Genomic DNA, 18,727 nt, shown 5'->3' with positions numbered 1-18,727 from the left:
GCAAGAAATAGTTCATATATATAAAGGTAGGAAGGTGATGCAGTTGAGATCTGCAACAGCCTTTCCAAAGAACTCAGATCTTGTGAAGGCTGTATAATGGAAAGTATCTATTGAGATGTAGATTATGCTTCAGAAACCTGAGATAATCCCCCACATTTGTCTCTTTTTATTTGTGCCATCTTTCCCTGCCCACCAAGTCCAAGTGAAGGAAACGTGTTTGCAGAATTTAACCAGTGAGCATTTACTACAAATACTCATATCTTCACCTTGCTTTCCAAATGTAGCTTCTGGATTTGTAAAGAACTCATATTTCAACTAGAGCAGTGTCAAGACTAGTGTTAAGGATGTAATTGATTGAATTGATGATGACAGCTCAGAGTAGGTGTTTACAGTTTTTGAGATCTCTCCCCTATAGTAGCTTTTTTCCCTACCATTATTCAGAGCTGACCAGATTAAACTTTAATTTCATTGCCTCCAAACACAGGAAAATAATGTATGTAAATACATATATATAATACATAATTAACAAATAACAATTTCTAGTTTTAGATTATTTTGATTTTATAAATTAAGCATTTTACTCTTTCACAAACTTATTTCTCTTTTGCTTTTTTCTTAGTAAAATCTTAGTGATTCGTTACCTTCTTGGTTTCATTGCAAAGCTGACCCAGAAGTGATTTCATAAAATGAGTTAAAAGTGAATTCATAAAATGCCAACCAGAAAACAGTAACCACTATGATGTCCCCAACTCAGCTATCAGTTTGGGTTCTAAAGGCTGGATCTTTGCTTAAGCTGTCCCTGACCCTTTTTTTTAATCTCTGAACCAATGTCTTCTTCCAACTTTCTAACTTGGCAGTTTTAAAGGAAAACATGGATTCCATTTCAGGCAGCAATTTTACCTTATACTTGGCACAAACTGACAGGTGAAGCCTTGGTACAGAACCAAGGGCAGCTGTAGCTGAAATAAAGTAGAATTGGTGAAAGACGGCCCACGACAGTAAGTTGTGGAATTTCAGAGGAAACACTGGCTGCCCCTTCTATCATAAGGGTCAGAATTGAGCAACCAAAAAGTAGTTTTAGCTGCTCATGTTTATCTAAAGAGCTAATCTATAATAGGTAGATGCATACAAAGTGGACCAGTTACTCTTTGAAATCACACATATATAATTAGGAGATTAAGAAAACCGCTGTAGAGGTATTTATATGTAGTTGATGGAATTTTTGCAAATACTCTTTTAATCTTTGGTGTCACATGTTAAGCAGATAGTGATACATTTCACGTATCACTGTTTAACAGCCTTTTAACATGAGTCTTGGTGTAGTTGAGGCTAATTATGTAACCAGCTCACTGAGATAACTGTGGCTGAACACTTACTTACATCAGTCATAAACTCAGCTATATGAAAAGTTGTCTTATTTTCTTGCAAAAACAAAGTGATGGCACTTGTACAAGAAAGAAACTTTAAATACTAAAAAGGAAAGCTCTTTGAGGGTTGTGGTAGAATGGGAATATATAAGAGTGAGCACACGTAGTAGAGGGAAACAACAATAGACTGTAATTCCTGGAATTTCTGTGTACATTATGAAAAAATGCTGTCAGATGAAAAGAAAACACACTGTCTTGCATTGAAATTGATACAGCAAACCAATACTAAGAACTCATGAGTTTTCAAGCTCCTTAACATTATGGGAATGTCAGATCCAGTACAACCATTCTCGATGTCTCCTCACCCCAATTCAGCTTGAGAAAGTCCCATAGCAAGGACTTAGGGCAGGTACAAGGTCAGTGTAGTCTGTTTTTTTCCAGCTCTTGATATTAGAGACTGCATGAACTGGAAGTTGTTCCTTGATCTTTAGTTCTTTTCATTCTTGATGCAAGAATCATCAGTTAACCTTTATTTTGGAGCAGATTTTACTTTCAGCTTCCAGAAATATCCTCTATTGGCAAGTTCCACAACTTTTTTTCCATGCATTACTTTATTTAGTTTTATAACAAGAACATCCTACATCTCAGGGTATAAGATTGTGATTATTCATCTTCTCTGTGTGAAATGGTACAGTGATGTATTTTCGTCCAAATAATCTGTTGGACTTCTTACAGGAACAAGCATTGCTTCCAAGAAATTAAGTTGTATGATGCTACACAACATTTGACCATTGGGGATTTTAAACAAGACACCCTAAAATAAATCTCATTCTATAGCAGAACTATAGATGAACTATAGTATATTTTTGCTTAACTCAGGTTAATTCAACCTTCAGTTAATTCAATATGCTCACCTTATTTCTGTTTTTGTTAAGAAAAGCTGAACTTTATGGTAGGATTGCAATCAGTCAAATCAAAAGGTATTTTCCTTTGAAGAACTTTAATAGGTATGAGAAATTTTTTTACTTTAAAGTCCCTTCAAAAATCCCAAGTGTTTAGTCTCTGTCCTCCTATCTGCCCCATTCATTCTGTAACTTGGTGCTTCCCTCCTATGCCCCCCAAATGCAGAAAAACTTATAATACATGACTTCAAGTTTGTAGAAGGAGCAAGACACTTACTTTATGCCTTCTTGTATTTAAGGGAATTTTTTTCTTCCATGCAAGTGCACTGAATATTAATTTATATTAAGGAGAAAATAAACCCTCTTATTCTTGTGGAGCTAAAGAAAGGCAACACAAGACTTAGAGATGAGAAAATGACTTAAGAGAAAGATGGCTTCAGTTTCTGTTCCAAGGATGGCTTGTTTTATTCAAGCAGCCTTTAGGGAAAAACTGCAGTAATCTTCATCCCAGTTTGCCAGCTGCCCCTGCTTATTCCAAGTGTGGACCACCATAATATTCATGGCCTGTGTCTGAGGTGGGTACCCATAGAATCATAGTTAGAAAGGAATACATGAGCTGGAAAGGACACACAAGGATCATCAAAGTTCATCTCTTGGTCCTGCACAGGACATCTCCAACAATCACAGCACCTGTCCCAACACTTCTTGAGCTGTCAGGGTTGGTGCTGTGACCACTTCCCTGAGGAGCCCCTTCCAGTGCCCTGCCACCCTCTGGGTGAAGAACCTTTTCCTATTATCCAACTTAATCCTGCCCTGACACATGCTGTTACAAAGGTCATAGACACAGGTATTGTGGTGTTCCATGCACTGGTTGGGTCACAATCTAGCCCTTTTAGCTATAAAACCAAAGTTGCAGATTTTCAAATCAAGCACTTTCAATAACTTCTGATAGAGAGGAAGATGTAACAGGACCCAAATAAACTTCAAATCCAGAATCTCTTTCCTATCTCCTTGTATGCATTTCATCTTTCTCTACCCCAGAGTCAAAGGCCAGTTTGAGCTGGGTGCTGAGGCTGTGAACAGGAACATGAGCTCCACAGCTGAACACTATCCCTAGTTTAGGTCCCATAGGTAGCACCTTCACACCAGAGTAAGTCTGTGGAAGGATTCTATATGATGTGAGTACGACATTTAGCAACATGAAACTTTTCAAATGCCTCGTGTAACATACTCAGTGCCACTTCAGACAGTAGTTTGAGATGCCTATTCTGCAAGCATGGTAGCCCTAGGTTTTCTCTGTAGGTGAGAAGCAAGTTCCTGCAGAGGGATTCTGACAACTGGGGATATGGAAAGCTGAATCAACCACACACACATTTGTATACACCTGGGCAGGTAAATTTTAGTTTGGGTTCTTGAGTTGTGGATTCCAGTGTGGGGGAGTTACATGAAGTCAGTAATTAGCCTTAACATGAAGCTTACCTAAATCCTTAAACAGAAGTTTTCCTTTGTGTGGTTCCAAATTTGCAACTATTTGCACATGTATTTCCTTCTGTCTCTTGTGAATTGTTTGATGTTCAAACTGGCTCTGGAGGAAGCTACATTTTCTTCCAAAGACAAGTCAAAGAGATAGCACTTGAATGATTTAAATTTCAAGAGCAGCCAGAGACTGGACCAACAAGTTCTGCAGGTTTCCTTTGCCAGATCTGCTCAGGCCAAGGAAGCCTGGGCAACAACAGCCACCCAGGAGAGAGCAAGCTCCACCCCACCAGATCAGTTCCACTGATACATAATCTAGAGGATAAAAAGAAAACATGGTCCCAAAAACTGAAACAAACTGAGAGGTAGTTCCTGAATCAAGCAAGTTTAAGAATAAAAAGAAAACAAACAAAACAAAAAACCCAAAGCATTTTATTCCATAATTATATTTTACTCAAGTTTTCAGTCAGCAAGGAATAGTTTTCTGTCCATGATAATTTCAGTGATTCTGACATTTTACACTAATGGAACTTCTGTCACGTTACAACTGGCTCTAAACAAAATTCTAACCTTTTTTCCTCATTCCATTCAGCAATCTATGAAGACATTTTTAACAAAAACATCTAATAAAGAACCTACAGAGCATGCAATCTTACTCTAGTTTATAGAATGCAGCACATGGCACATTAGAGTATTCCTTTCCAAAGGGATCGCTTAATAAAAAAAAAGAAAAATAGCATCTATCTTAAAGTGGACATTTTCATAGGTAAATTTTTGCACTGCTAATTAAGCTATCATTACAACACAAGTGAGGAAACGTTATTTTAAAAATGCTTTTTCCCGGGAAATCCAAATTACTGCTTTTTCATGAGCTGTTGGAATGAAGATAATCATCCTTGGTACTCAAATCTGTTATGAAACAGCACTTACCAAGAGGCCCAACTGCTTTTTAAGTGAATGTTTCATTAGTTTGGTAGCCTATAGGGCACAATTAGGTATTATGATGAAGATACAATGAATATGGCTTTCCTATGTTGATAACATCGTTAGGTTTCACACAGGCAATCTGACAGCTGAGGGGGTTACAATGCTGCAGATACTTAAAGTAATACATCTCTGCACACACAGATTACATATCCAATTATTGCCCTAGCACAAACATGTTGCTTTTGTATCTTATATAGGATGATTAGGACATACCTGTGCTACATGATGAAACAGACTACCAAACCAAGTAGACAGGTTTTACTTAATACCACTAAACTTGCAGGCAACCTCTCTCAAACATCTAACAATACAAGTCAGTATACTGAGTATGTACTGACTAGGAATGCACTGTATTATTTATGTAAGAAACAGGACGGAGCTAAATACCAATTGGTACAGAGATTTTCAGTGCCTTTCCACAGAAACTGAGTTGCAGTGCTGGAATGACAACTTGCTGTCTTGTACAGTTCAGTCATCAGCAAAATCACATCAAAAGACTTACTTAAAATTCACAGTCAAGATGATAGAGGAAGTCTTTCCAACAGTACTAATTTTGGTTTCAAGTTTAAAGTAAAAGGAGGTAGCGCAGTAAGGTTCAACCCAATTTTACTGATGCCAGGTATATTTGCCAGTGGCCTGTGGGTTGTCTTGTAATGTGATATTTGAAGAGGATTTGTTTCCATCAGTATATGTGTGTAAGAAAACATCAACTGGTCTCCTGGTTTAACATCTTCTCTTTTGTCATACCTGTGAAGAATAAAGAAGGTTTATTTTTATTCCTTGCTTTACCTATTAAAGATGGTCATTATTGCAGATGCATGTAGCACCCAAGATGAAACACAAGAAGAAACTAACATTCTCAATTGTATCTCCTGATTAAATAGAACTGGAGGAAGAAATACTTTTGAAGAATGTAGGGACTCAGTTATTCCCTGCAAGTCTTTCTGTTGCTATTGTGATATAAATCACAAAATTTCTTACAAGTTCCCTATTTGAATTTAGTGGAAAAAAGACTCCCAAGCTTAAGATTATAGGAAACTAAATCATTTTAAAGTTCTACTATACAAGAATTGCATTTGGACAAATGTGAAAGTTCTGGTTTGGTTTTGTTTGGGTTTTTTTGCTGATTTTTGTTTGTTGGGGTTTTTTTAAGTAATTCCAAAAAACACCTTATTTGGTACTTAAGCAGAAACCTTTTTGTTCCAGTAGTCATACATTAGAGTCTGAGAGAATAGCAAGGAGAAGACTTCCTTGAACACTGGAGGAAAGAAAGAGCCTGGCAATTACAATACTAATTTGGCACTTGTTATTTCTAAGTGCAGTTCCCTCATCTACTACATGTTTGGGCAGATCACTTTGGGTCATCTTTCACAAGCTGTTTAAGTACTAGAATACATATAAATTATATATATAAATTTAAAAAATATTTAAAAGCAACTACTGACTTCTAGGACTATTTATTATATACACTTACAGTCATTTCTTAAAAGGATTTGTTTAATCTAGCTGTTGAAGGAATTTACAGGATGAGAAAACAAGTGACAACCATTTGGCAGGGATGTGCAAGATCTAGTTTCAGTCACTCTTCATCTGATCTAAGCCCAAAACTGAAGTTCATTATCTCCTAAGAGTTGTATGAATCCCTTTAATCTTCTAGGATTTGAGACAGATCATCCTCACTGTGTCATGAGGACATGGTTCTACTTTGCAATAGTTATTTGTTCATTCACTGAGTAGAGTCAGGTGCAGTTTACAGCAGCTTAAGGGTAAGGATATTCATACTGGACACAGCAGCCTGATTGAGTCCTCAATCCAGCAACTTCAAAGGAGGAAGACGTAAGGTCACTCCAAAACACTCCACAAACCACTGTTAGACTAACCTGAGTGAAGAGCAGTGCCCCATTCTTCACCTTTTCTGCTGCCCTGTTCCATGAACTGAGTTCTACCAGCACTTGGAACTCCTATTCTTAAGCACCTGAACCCTTCCTCATGTTTCACAGGTATTTTACTCAGGCTGTGACTTTCCTTGCAGATGTGGATACAGGTAGGTAAGCAGTGCAATCCCAGCCCTACATCCACCTTAAATTCACTTAGGATTAAATCCAGCCTGCGTCTTTGCAGGCCTGGCCTCTCATCTGCCTGAATTACCTGAAAAAAAAATCTTTACTGATATTCTGAGATTTTTGTAATCCTGCCTGACAGGGCAGCCATCAACATTTAAGATATTTGAAAACTAGAGGTTTTGTGTGGATTGTTTACTAAAATTAACTAAAATTTTGACAACTCAGGCTGACAAGATTCCTAAGTGTCACTAAATACACCATATGATGCAGAATTAGACTTTGCACACTGAACAGGTGTTTTCTTCTTCTAAAACAATTGCATGCTAATTTCACCTGCTATTTCCAAAAATATCACAATTCCCCTTAGGTTGGTAGATACATGCAAACTGGCAGAAGGAACAGCATTACTTTGTAACAACCTTACCAACTACTAATTTTGCATCTTCTTCATCAGCAAGTAAAAGGCCTTTCATCTGGCTGCAAGCATTTCTGAATTTTATTATTTTTAAATACTTTAAGCTTACACAGCATCTTTATTCAGGGTTCAAAGAGACTGCACTAATTGAAGACAAGATTATAACACCTGTTCCATGTAAGAACCTGCATCAAGCTCCTTTCAATCACCCTTTGAAGAAAAATAATAGATTGCCTGCATTTTTCTTGAGGCAAATAGATCTAATCTGAACACACTACTGTAAACTGATAACTGTAAAACACTTTTGGTTATGGATTGCAATTATCTGATGAATCATCAGCTTTCAATGATTTTTGTAATTCCCTTGGAAGCATTCTTTCCCCTTCTTCTGCTCTACTTCCAAAGTACTTTTATCTCTAAACATACCAATAATTAAATTATGTTTGTTCATCTGATCTCGAATACTGTAACTGGAGAAAAAGAATGGTATGCTCAGAATACTTCTTAAAATCTGCTTATATGCTTTTGTTTTGTGCAGTATGGAGGGAAGGTGTGTGTCACCTTCTAATGAATCCTTAAGATCGTTTTTATTTAAATTAAAAAGTTATACTTCAGCTGAAGAGGTAGGCCTAAGAATCAGAAAGGTTTCTTTTTTGGTTTTCATTTGGAAAAGCAAATGATGCCACCCCACAATGTCTCCTACTGTTAATTCCAATATTCCAACTCTTAAGAAGTATCTATGTATTACTGCTGGTCATAGTAGCAAAGCACTCAACAGCCTTCCCTCAGAGCTAATGAACGTGTACACAGCAGCAGCTTCAATGTTATCAATATGAAGGATGTTCCACATAAAAACAGACTTTCAATATTAAAATGTGCATGAGGCTCACATTGTCACACATCATTCAGACAAACAAATCATTATATGCACTCTTCTGCTAAGAACAACTCTGTTTCACAAGGTCTGGTGGGGTATCAAACCTAGCCACATTAAACACATTGGCATAAATTTTGGTAAGCTAACAATTTTTGTGCAGTTTCTGATGTCTTTAGAATCACAGCATCATTAAGGCTGGAAAAGATGTCTATGAGCATCAAGCCAAATCATCACCTTAGCACCACCACCACATCCACCATTAAGCCATGGCCCCAACTTATCCACACTTTTAACCCTTCCAGGGATGGTGGCTCCATCACTTCTCTGGGCAGCCTGTTCGAATCCTTGACAACCCTTGCCATGAAGGAATTTTTTCCTAGTATCACACCTAAACCTCCCCAGGCACAACTTGAGGCCATTTCCTCTTGTTCTTTGAAATCTCCTATGCTGTATAGGCAAATCAGAATCAACCAAAATAATGAAAAAACATTGCAGTGCTTTATTTCTGAAATGGCAGCACTGCAGACATCAAAAACTCTCTGAAGATTCATACTGTTCTTTAGCTAGTTTAATAATTATGCTGTAGCAGAAATTGTGCTTGCAATGCTTGTCCCTGTGCATATGCAAAGAAGGAAAAAGCAGGCAATTGTCCTCAGATCAAAACACCTCTTACAGAACATACCTCCAATCAGAATTGATTTCTAGAAATCGAGAAACTCCTGTTTGCGCTGCAGCCACATCAATATGAACAGAGACATCTACATCAACAAAGAAAATAGAACAGTTTCAAAATTCCTCCAGGTACACTCTGATTAATAATAAATTAACTAAGTAGTAACAAAGAAGATGCATGTACCTAGTTTGAAGAAGCAGTATTCAATACATGAAAAGATACACTGAAATTAAAATTAGGTGAACGTACCTCAAGACAGCTTTACCTACCTGCTGTTGAAGGTACCAACTCATGCAACTTCTGAATTGCCACTCCTCCAGGATAATTGAAATGTGAAACATATAAAGATGTTCCTGAATAAACAGCATTGAGTAGAAGATGTATTACAATAAAGTAAGATCCAAGTTTGTACAGCCAGGATCTCCGGTAGTTATTCAGACTGTTGAGGAAGAGGAAAACAAGGAAGAATATACTGTTATTTTCATTCATACTGGCTGTACCAGCTTTTATGGAAACTCCAATTCTAGATAATAAAGATTAATGCAAATTTTGTTAATCCTGTATGGCATGTATTTATTACCAATTTCTAGAAGATTAACTTCTTGCGACATTTAAATTATAATATTCTCATTAAAAACGCTAAGACAAACTTATTAATAAAGCTAAATATTTCTGTGTTTAAAACCTTCTTTGAAAGAGAATATATTCATAGTGGAAGTTAAACTCTGAACTTCAATTTGTTTACTCAATATACCCAAACATAATTATTTAATTCCATGTTTCACAAGCCTCACCTGTGTATTAAACCATCTCCTGAGGTAAGCTGCGTTAACAGCTCAGGAGTATACTGCAATGTCTCTTCAGTAGATAAAATAAGTTGCATGTAACAGCATAACAGTAAAATCAGGGCTCTATTCTCAGTTCTCCTTCAGACTTCCCAAAGAGTCCCATCAAAGCATTTGACTTCTCTGTTTCCACTTCTCTCTGCAGTCAAATGGGTACAAGAACCTCAAACTCCTTTCTACAGCATATGAATATTTTAATATGATCCAAAATTCAAGATGGAAAAAAGCGCATAGAAATAGTACAAATCATTTTCCTTTTGCATTTTCAGAGGAAAAAAACACCAACAAACAACAGGATTTTGAACTTACATTCGTGAGCACATTTTAGCAGCCACTATGTTGAAAACAGGGAAAGTATAGATGATGAAACGCAGCTCTTTGTGTGGGAGAAACGAATACAAGAAAATAAAGCCCAGTGCTGGCAAAAGTAAAATCCGAGTTCTCTTTTCTGTTACTCCTAAAGGTACAAATATTATGCTGCATCCCAAGGCACGAGGCAGGGCTGAATAGAAGTACCACAAGAAGGGAGAGGTCTTCAAGGTGAAAAGAGTTAAGGATGCTTTCACTGCTAACATGTAAGTATTCTTTACATTTGTACCCACAAATTTTGCAAATATGTGTACACTTTCTGTATACACATTCTTCCAGCCTTTCATTTCCTGTCTTATCTTTGGAAAACTAAAAGTAATTGCTTAATTACATTCACATCACCCAACAGAGGCATATCAAATTGCACTAATGATGGGCAACATGAAAAACCAAGGGGAAGAAACTGGCTTTATATTGGTAGGACATAGACTGGCAAGAAAAAAAGTTAGCAGAGGAGACCTACAATTTGCAAGAACACTTAAAAGACAGACATTGTCTCATAAGTTTTAAATAATGAAAAGTAGAATCTAACATCCTGAGTCTCAGGAGTAAGTCACATAAAGTCTTTGCTTTGGCTGGTAGTGTTCTTTTTCTCTGGATGTTTCAAAGGATACTCCCCAGTTGGAACTTTTGTTTAAAACTGTGTTGTACCAGAGCACTTTCCCCTCAGGCCACACAAGCTGCTTCCAAAATAGAGAATCCACAGCAACTGTTAGCCCTAAAAGAATTAAAGAGATACAAATCTGCATGAACTAAAAACCAGGTAAAAGCAAACACATCTGAATAGCACATACACAGCATATTGAGACCAATATGAACTGAAACATGCATTGTAAGCCTCACCCAAAACCACAGAGAAGGATGAGTATGTCTGTCTTGAAGGGAAAATGCAGGGAAGGGAGGCACTTCTGAACAGAAGCCTTAAAAGAAGCATGGTAGACAAGAATCCAATTGGGATTCACCTCCCCTCAACCTCAGGTTTGAAAAAAATGGTTTAATTGAGCTTTGCTTTAGTATTAAGAGCATAAAATGTAATTATAAGTTCATGTTAATGTCAAATAGTGTTAAATAAATTTTACTGTAAAGCTACGATTGTTCTTTGTAAAGTTAGAAAAAACAATCAAAGTTTGCTACTAATTATTAGGTGGAGGGAGAAGGAGAATATGGGATGAAAGGCAAAAAGAAAGCAGCAGAACTGTCAGCCCTATCTCCTCCACTCAGCTCTGTGAAAACTGCTCTGGGTATTTAAGGATTTTGTTCAGAAATGGGAGTGCCAGTGGTTAATTCTCATTGGGCCTCCAAACTCTTACATCATGAGGTGCCACCAAATGCATCTGGCATAATTGTTTTAGTGTTTGTATTGTGCACTCTGTGCAAGGGACAACACACTGCCAGGGATCATCATCACATATCTGAGAACAGTATTTTTAATAAGGTAAGCTGGCAGAGCAGCTTGGAGTATTTATGTGCATATACACATGGGTCTTCCACAGATGGATAGAGACAAGGGAATTTTTCAACCTCTCCAGTATGGAGATCACTTGAGAGGTTAAATTGAATTTAATAACATAACAGAGCTGAACTGCACTCTCCCCAGAACCCTCCTGCTTGATATCTCTGTCTGTCACACCATGTATTTTATCCTGGGACTCATCACCATAGCAACAGATACTACAAATTATAATATTCACAAGTAGCTACAAGCAGATACTAATTGTACTGAAGTCAACTTGCACATCCTAGCCTCTTTAATACCAGGACATCACACTGTAAGCATCTAAAGACAGAGGCCACACTAGCTTCCTCTGCTCTGTACACATCTACTTCCTCACACAGAAATTTTCAAAGAAATAAAAAATCTTGTCATATTATTAGCAAAAAAAAAAAAAAAAAAAAAATTAAACTAAAACAAACAACTTACAACACCCCACTTACCCTGTCTCCACTGCCACCTCCCAAAAAACACCCTTAAGGGCCATTCAACAGATAATTCAGTCAAAACTCCACTTGAGCTTCATGTCATTTGCTTTCTTCCAAGAAAACACTTACCCAACCAAAATATTCCAGCAGGAAAAGCATGAGAAAGCACCTTGAAAATGGAGATTCTTTTAGTTAATAACGTCACCAGGAGCATGAGGCCTAAGAATATGCAGAGCTCTGATCTGAAGACTATAATCGCCAAAGCTGAGAACCAAATGAATGGCCTTTGCTTTTGCTGTATCCAAAATGTCAATGCCAGGAGCACTGCAAAAAAAACCAACAAAACAAATCAAAAAACCCCAAAACACATCATCCAACACACTGAAATATTTATTTTCTAAAGGGTAACACTCAATGCTATCTTCTTGTTCCTCTAACTTCCCACCAATCCTCTCTTGGTCTTCCCACCACTTCTAGTTCAGAAATTCTTCCTTTGTTAGAGAAATGTAATTTGGAATAATGCACAGCTTTATACCATTGATGCTTAAGTAATTAGGAAAAGTATAACCACAGAAGGAAAACATGGGAACTCTTTCTAGGCAGTATATTTAATAGCTGTTGAGGCGGGGGAAAAGGAAAATAAACCTTAAGGGAACACTAAAATCTTCTCAAACTATGATTCATAATTATTATTGCTCAATATCAGCTGGGCAGTTAGTTTATTCTCTTGGCTAAGTATATTCTATATTCATGACAATACAAACCCATTTCAAACATAAAAATGAGACTACAGACTACTGATCAGGGAGAACGATCTATAAACTCATTTACATTATTAGGTGGGACACATATCTCTGCAGATTGTCTCTACTTTTAGTTTAAATCTCAACATAGTAAAGTGCTAAGGATCCTAAGGAAAACATGAAATACTAAGGTACAAAATAATGAAAAACCTTTTTTTTTAATTTATGCAGAAGTTATCTGAAACATTACTATATTATTGTCAGTTTATCTGACAATAAATCTGTTTTTGTTTCTCATTTCTCATCCATACAGATTCTTACATCAACCTCACAATTTTATTAGCTGAACAACTTGCAGTGAAGCATTTAGTGACTCAGTTAATATCTGTCACATGTGGTTATTTTCCTCTTCATCAGCTCTGGGTGAAAACTTTACATGTAAAAAAAGGGTTTGGCTTTGTTTTGGGTTTTTTTTTTGTTTTTTTTAAATTTTTTTACTCTTAAGTATAGAAACTGCTGCATTTGTAGACAGCTCCAGAAAAGGAAGGTGGAGATGCTGCAGTAGGAATTTCTTCTGCACTCCCATGAAAAAGTGCAGGCCAAGTTCACAGGGCTTTTTTGAACTGCAGGTATATCTCATCCCTTTTTATAACTCCATGCTTTATGCATTAGATGTGTACTCAAACCTCTAGCTAATCAAAGCCATCTGACAAAACCCACACGTACTCACATTCAATAAAACTAGATTCAACAGTCATTGTAAGCATATATGGTAAAAAAAGAGAAAAATATCAAGCTTTCTAGTCTTGTTAACACACAGTTTAATCAAGTGGATATGTTAACTCGTTTTGACCATAACTTTTGTGTGCTTTAACTACTGACACATTTGAACATAAGTTTTAGGTTTTAATTTTTTTCCCCATGAAATACCTACCAAATGGAAGTGCAAACACATTAGGGAGGGTTCTTGTACAGTAAAACATCAAATGAAATTGAGTAACAGTGATGAGACAGAAGATTGATGCTGTAGTTGCTCCAAACTGTTTTCTAACTTCTTTCTGCAGCTTCCATAACGTGTAAATCACACTGAGCCCCAAACTTCCTCGGACTATCAGGAGAATAAAAATGGAAATCAAAGAATAGCATCAGATGGATCACCGATGAATGGCCATGTTATATAATGTAGTGGGATGATGTTCTGAAGATTAATACATAATATACCACAATATAACTACCTTCAAAGAAACAAAAAGCCAAAGAAAACTCAATTTAGTTCATCTATTCTAATCTACTTTTAACCTGTCTGGTAGTTCTGCACAAAGGTCAATGCTTCCATGCCAAATTTAACAATCCTTTCTGAAGCATATACAGGAGTATACTCTCTTCAGAGACTTGAGACATTTGCTTTTTCGACGCTGCCTGACATATGTTAGAACAGACTTTCTATGTGCTGTTAGCTACACTGCCCAAAGAGTGAGCTGAATGGCCATGCTGGACCCAAGTAACACAGTCTGGGCTTTCCTTCTTTGATGAAAAGAATATCACAATTTAACCATTGATCCAAATGTAGCAACAATGTTTTAACTGATGCTCTAATGGGTGACATCTCTGAGGATCTGAAGTTCTCATACCTATCAACTGGGAATAAAACTTGGACATTCTTAGCACAGAAAGTACGTAGATAGCTGGGCTGGAAAGAGCAGCAATAAAAATTGGTCCAAGGAACGTTCTTGGGACAACTCCAGGAAATTCATGATGATCATACTGCAAAAAAGAGAACCTACTTAAAATAGGCAAATCAGAAACAAGGGAAAATAAATCATATTCACGCCCTATTTTCCTACAGATACTGCAGGAAATTGCAGTCTTTAACACTGTCCAAAAATGAAGATTTTATTTTCAATTTACCTTATCCAAGTCCAGCTGGTGGTACACCACATCATGGATAGCTTGTAGGTTAAAGCTTTCCTCCACTTTTGTAAAAGGACAGACAGTTAAATGAACAAAGGCCACCACAATAAGCAGCAGCAGCAACAGGAATGACCGCCCACTCGAGCTCCTCTTCTGAGCCATATTTGGTATGAAATTCAGATATATTCTATTATTAATAAAAAGAAAATTTTTAAAAGTTACATAAACAACATGGGATGAAGTGTACAACCACACAAGAAGATTGATGATGCAAGGAAAATGTACTACAGGAATTGAAAAGTTTAAACAAAGACTAGTAACTCAAAATATCCAGTAAATTTTTACTACATTCCAGAAATTAAGGTATCCATATCCCTTTGCATTCCGTACTGCCCCACAGCTGAGTGTCACCTCAGTTATGTTTGTGATTTGTGGGACAGCTTTGTAATTTACCCTCACTTTAACTACACACTGGATTTACACCTGATCTTTAGAACATACTCTCTCTTGTTTGTTTAGGACTCCAAAACCAGTGGGAGAGAATCCACAAGGATGAGAATATTCAGGACAGAGTACTTTAATTTCCTGACTTTGCCAGCAGCTAGGTCTGGACTCGGCCAGAGAAGGACAAATCCCCTGTGGCACCCACACACATCACTATGGCAAGAGACATTCTGTAGCCCACACCTCAGACTTGTACCCAGAAATGAAGGCCATCTCTCCCTAGTGCTTCATTTCACAACACTGCTGAGCCATGCTTAGGGTAGTATTTATGTTGTATTTTATCATTATTTTTATGATTTTATCATAAAATCACATGTCCAGGTGATGCCAGAGCAAATCTATTTCATGTTCTTTTAATTTAAGCTTCCCATTTTTTTGTAAGTTTACAATTTAATAAAAAGCAAGAGATTTTATTTATTGTTATTCTTGTTCTGTTCTCACAGAGACAAATTTCAAAACAAGCACTTCTAAGGTATAACTGCAGCTTTGGTTAGAGATGTTTTCTCCTATGTTTTGGTCTAAATTATGTCCAAAGAGATGTAAGGTAGTTGGTAGATTTCCTGGGATCACTTAGCAACTGCCTCCTAGAGCTACCTTTTCCTGAACCAATGTTTGTGCTGCTCATCAAAAATGAGTGAGCTCATGTTCCTTTTATTCACAACTAGCACCAATAAATCCTGAAATTTGTGTACTCCCTGTAAATTGCATGTATCTGCATATTATTTTAAATGTCTCACTGACTGCATTTATTTTTCTGATGATTGCTTCTGCTGCAGTCTATAACTGAAGCTCTAAGCCTGAGGTGAAAGATAGAGCATTGTCAGGAGCCTAAACAAACCCTTCATTCCAGGAAGTGGGAATAGCTTTTTTAACCCGTGCTAGTATTACTTCTTTACAAGAATAGATAATGATGGCTTATGCTACAACAGAATCGTTTTCCCACAGGAGTGGGAAAAGAGGAATGGGACTGACACCAGGATACAGGAATTGAGAATCAGTCCCACTTTTTGAGGTCTGATCTCCCACACCAGGATACCTCAAAAAGTGTCTGGCAGGAATGAAGTCCCTGTACAGGCAATTTATGTTGCACAAAATCTTGTCTATAGAAGGCAATCTTGCCGAATTCTTCCAATAAAGCAGAAGAATCTCATGTTACTGGCCAAGCTGAACTGAGAAGAATGGACACTGAAGGGTCATCCACAGCTACACACAGCAACATGGCTCTTGAGTAGCTCATGCATCAGGTGAAACAGGATATTCACCTGCAAGGTAGGTATTTCTGACTCCAAATTCACAGTTTCCTAACATTGCAGGTACTTTAGGACCCAATAAATCCTTATAAAAGGACTCAAGTGCCAAGAAGCATTTTTTTTTCCTTCTTAACTACACCATCTGCATAACACCGAGCTGTAAATCACCTATAAATACTGCATTCATTATCCTCCAACCGATCTACAACACAGCCTGCTCTATTATCTTTAGCTGATAACCACATGAGTAATCAGTCCCCAGCTTCCTAAATCAGAATGAAAGTGAAGATACGTGTCCCATACACAGTTTAATCACAAGCGGTTTTTTTTATCTTGTTGACTACAATCCTTTTTTATGCCTGAAAAAAAAAAGCATGCCAGCATACTTGTACATCTTGAAGATAATTATATGCATTACAAATACTGAAATTCCCTGAAGGGAAACATGCTAGAAGATAAAAAACCAAAGCATGAAGACAACATACAGGCTTCTGAGATAAAGCCTAATAAATTCAGTGGTCTTGTCAAGATTCAAGATAACTTGCTCTGTTGACAATTGATGCTGTCAAGCATCAAAATTCAAGTGGAATTTATGAAGACAGGTCAACACTGAATTTGATGATTAAAATAAATTTGCTATATAAAAGCAAATACTTGCAACTATTTTTTTTTTATTTTTAAATGCCAAAAACAGAAGCAGATTTTCACTTAATAAAATAATTTAATAATGAGGCTTAGATAATCATAAGCAACTACGCATAGATTTGCCATTGTTTACATTCTGGCAACTTCAGAAAAATCTTCCTCAGGCCTCTACAACACATCCACAGGAATCTACATCAAGACTGAATCACAAAAGAGCAGGAGTTTTTAAAACAAAGGATTTATCTTTTCCTGGGATTACACTGGGTGAGGAAAAAAACCCCAAAAAACCTAAGGTACTTCCATCAAAAATGGCTTGTTGCTGTTTTATACTTTTTCAGTAGAAGTATCATTATTTCACATATATTTTTTTACTCTTCCCGTGAAAAACCTACCATATTTCTCTCAATTACATTTTTCAGACACGCTTCAGAAGAGCCATGATAGAGTTTGGCAGCCAAACTGCATGTTAAACCTGTCCACAGTCACTTCACCTCCTCACACGGCGGCATCCGAGCAGAACCACCAAGCGCACCCCAGCATAAAACCTTCCCCCTTCAGCTTGACCTAGCCTTGGCAAAACCCATTTTATACGTTCTTCAATTTCCATGGCTTTTTTGCTTTAATAGCTCTTCCAAGTTCGCTCTACAGTTAATACCTCAGTGAGGTCCGATATAAACCTTGTAGTTGCTGGGAATGCTTTTTCTTCTCGTATTAGGAAAAAGCTACAGCTACTATTCTTATATACACTTCCTCATAAGTTTTGAGACTTGTAAAAATAAAAAAAAAAAAAAAATCCAAGAAAAAAACTTGGAGGGAAAAAAGAAGGGAAAGTTGAGGCAGGAGACACAGTGTGGCACACTACCAGACACAAAGGTAAGATGCAGCGATAGAGGGGAAATGGTACTCTTGGGACCGGGGAACAAGCATGCAGGATGCTCTCGACTGACACCTACCCAAATGCAACCCGCACACCCTGCCCTGCCCGCCAGCCCTCATGGTTCCCGGGCACTCCGGCCGCAGCAGGACACCCGCACACCCGCCGGCCGAGCCCAGAGCAGCCCACACAGCCCAGCCCGGTCTGCAGCGCCGCCCGCGTCAGCTCGCTCCTGTGAGGGGGCTCCGTGCGCGTTTCGGGCCGAGACCCAGCAGCACCCGCCGATGCCGCGGCCGCCGGCGCCGCCCCGAGGCCGCCCGGCCCCGCGGCAGGGCAGGCACCGCGCACACCCCTCAGGAGCGGCTGCCCTGCCCTGCCCGGCCGCCACACCACGGAGAGCTGGGGCGGCCAGCTGCGAGCTGGCAGCGCCCGGCGGGGCTCCCGGGAGCGCCCTCTGGCCCGGCCGCAGCAAAGGCACGGGCAGGCGGCGGCTCTCCCTGCCCGTCCCTCCCGCCGCCCGCCCCGCCGGCCCGGGCAGCGCCCGCGGCCCGGCCTCACTCACCGCCCGCGCGCGCACGTGGCCGCCCCGCAGAGGGCGCCGGCAGCGCGGGAGCGGCAGCGCCGGCCCCGCGAGCACGTGACCGCCTCCCCCGCCGGCCATATTAGGTGAGGGCAGGGCACGCCCCCGGCAACAGAAGGTCTCGGAGGCGGCCGCCAAACACAAATACAAATGGCGCGCGGCTCTGAAGCCCCTACGGAGCCGGTGCCTGCCCTTTCCCATGATGGCGGCCAATGGGCGTCTCTCGCTCAAAAGCCCTGCCCCGCCCAGCTCTCTGGGCACGCGGGGGGCTCCCATTGGCCCGGAGCGTGGCGGCCGCTGATTGGACCACGTCCCTTCGCTCCCCC

The 18,727-nt window shown here is 38.9% G+C and overlaps 1 protein-coding gene across 3 annotated transcripts; it reads right to left on the bottom strand.

Moving 5' to 3' along the window:
- Positions 1-4,161: 4,161 nt before the first annotated feature.
- Positions 4,162-18,619, bottom strand: ALG12 (ALG12 alpha-1,6-mannosyltransferase). 3 transcript variants are annotated; one of them, XM_079304929.1, is made up of 10 exons: positions 18,384-18,619; positions 14,546-14,735; positions 14,269-14,401; positions 13,572-13,745; positions 12,024-12,218; positions 10,589-10,692; positions 9,915-10,138; positions 9,030-9,199; positions 8,770-8,845; positions 4,162-5,479 (listed from the first exon to the last, which is right to left on the bottom strand). In XM_079304929.1, the coding sequence occupies exons 2-10, from the start codon at positions 14,708-14,710 to the stop codon at positions 5,248-5,250; spliced, it is 1,473 nt and encodes a 490-aa protein (XP_079161055.1). In that variant the 5' UTR covers positions 14,711-14,735; positions 18,384-18,619; the 3' UTR covers positions 4,162-5,247. The 3 variants fall into 3 exon arrangements, with proteins under 3 accessions (XP_079161055.1, XP_079161056.1, XP_079161057.1); XM_079304930.1 differs by lacking the exon at positions 18,384-18,619 and adding an exon at positions 17,603-17,627; XM_079304931.1 differs by lacking the exon at positions 18,384-18,619 and adding an exon at positions 17,358-17,577.
- Between the last annotated feature and the right edge of the window lie 108 nt (positions 18,620-18,727).

This window comes from Erithacus rubecula (assembly GCF_903797595.1).
Source record: "Erithacus rubecula genome assembly, chromosome: 4".
Classification (NCBI taxonomy): Eukaryota; Metazoa; Chordata; class Aves; order Passeriformes; family Muscicapidae; genus Erithacus; species Erithacus rubecula.
This window is presented reverse-complemented; position numbering and strand designations above follow the sequence as displayed.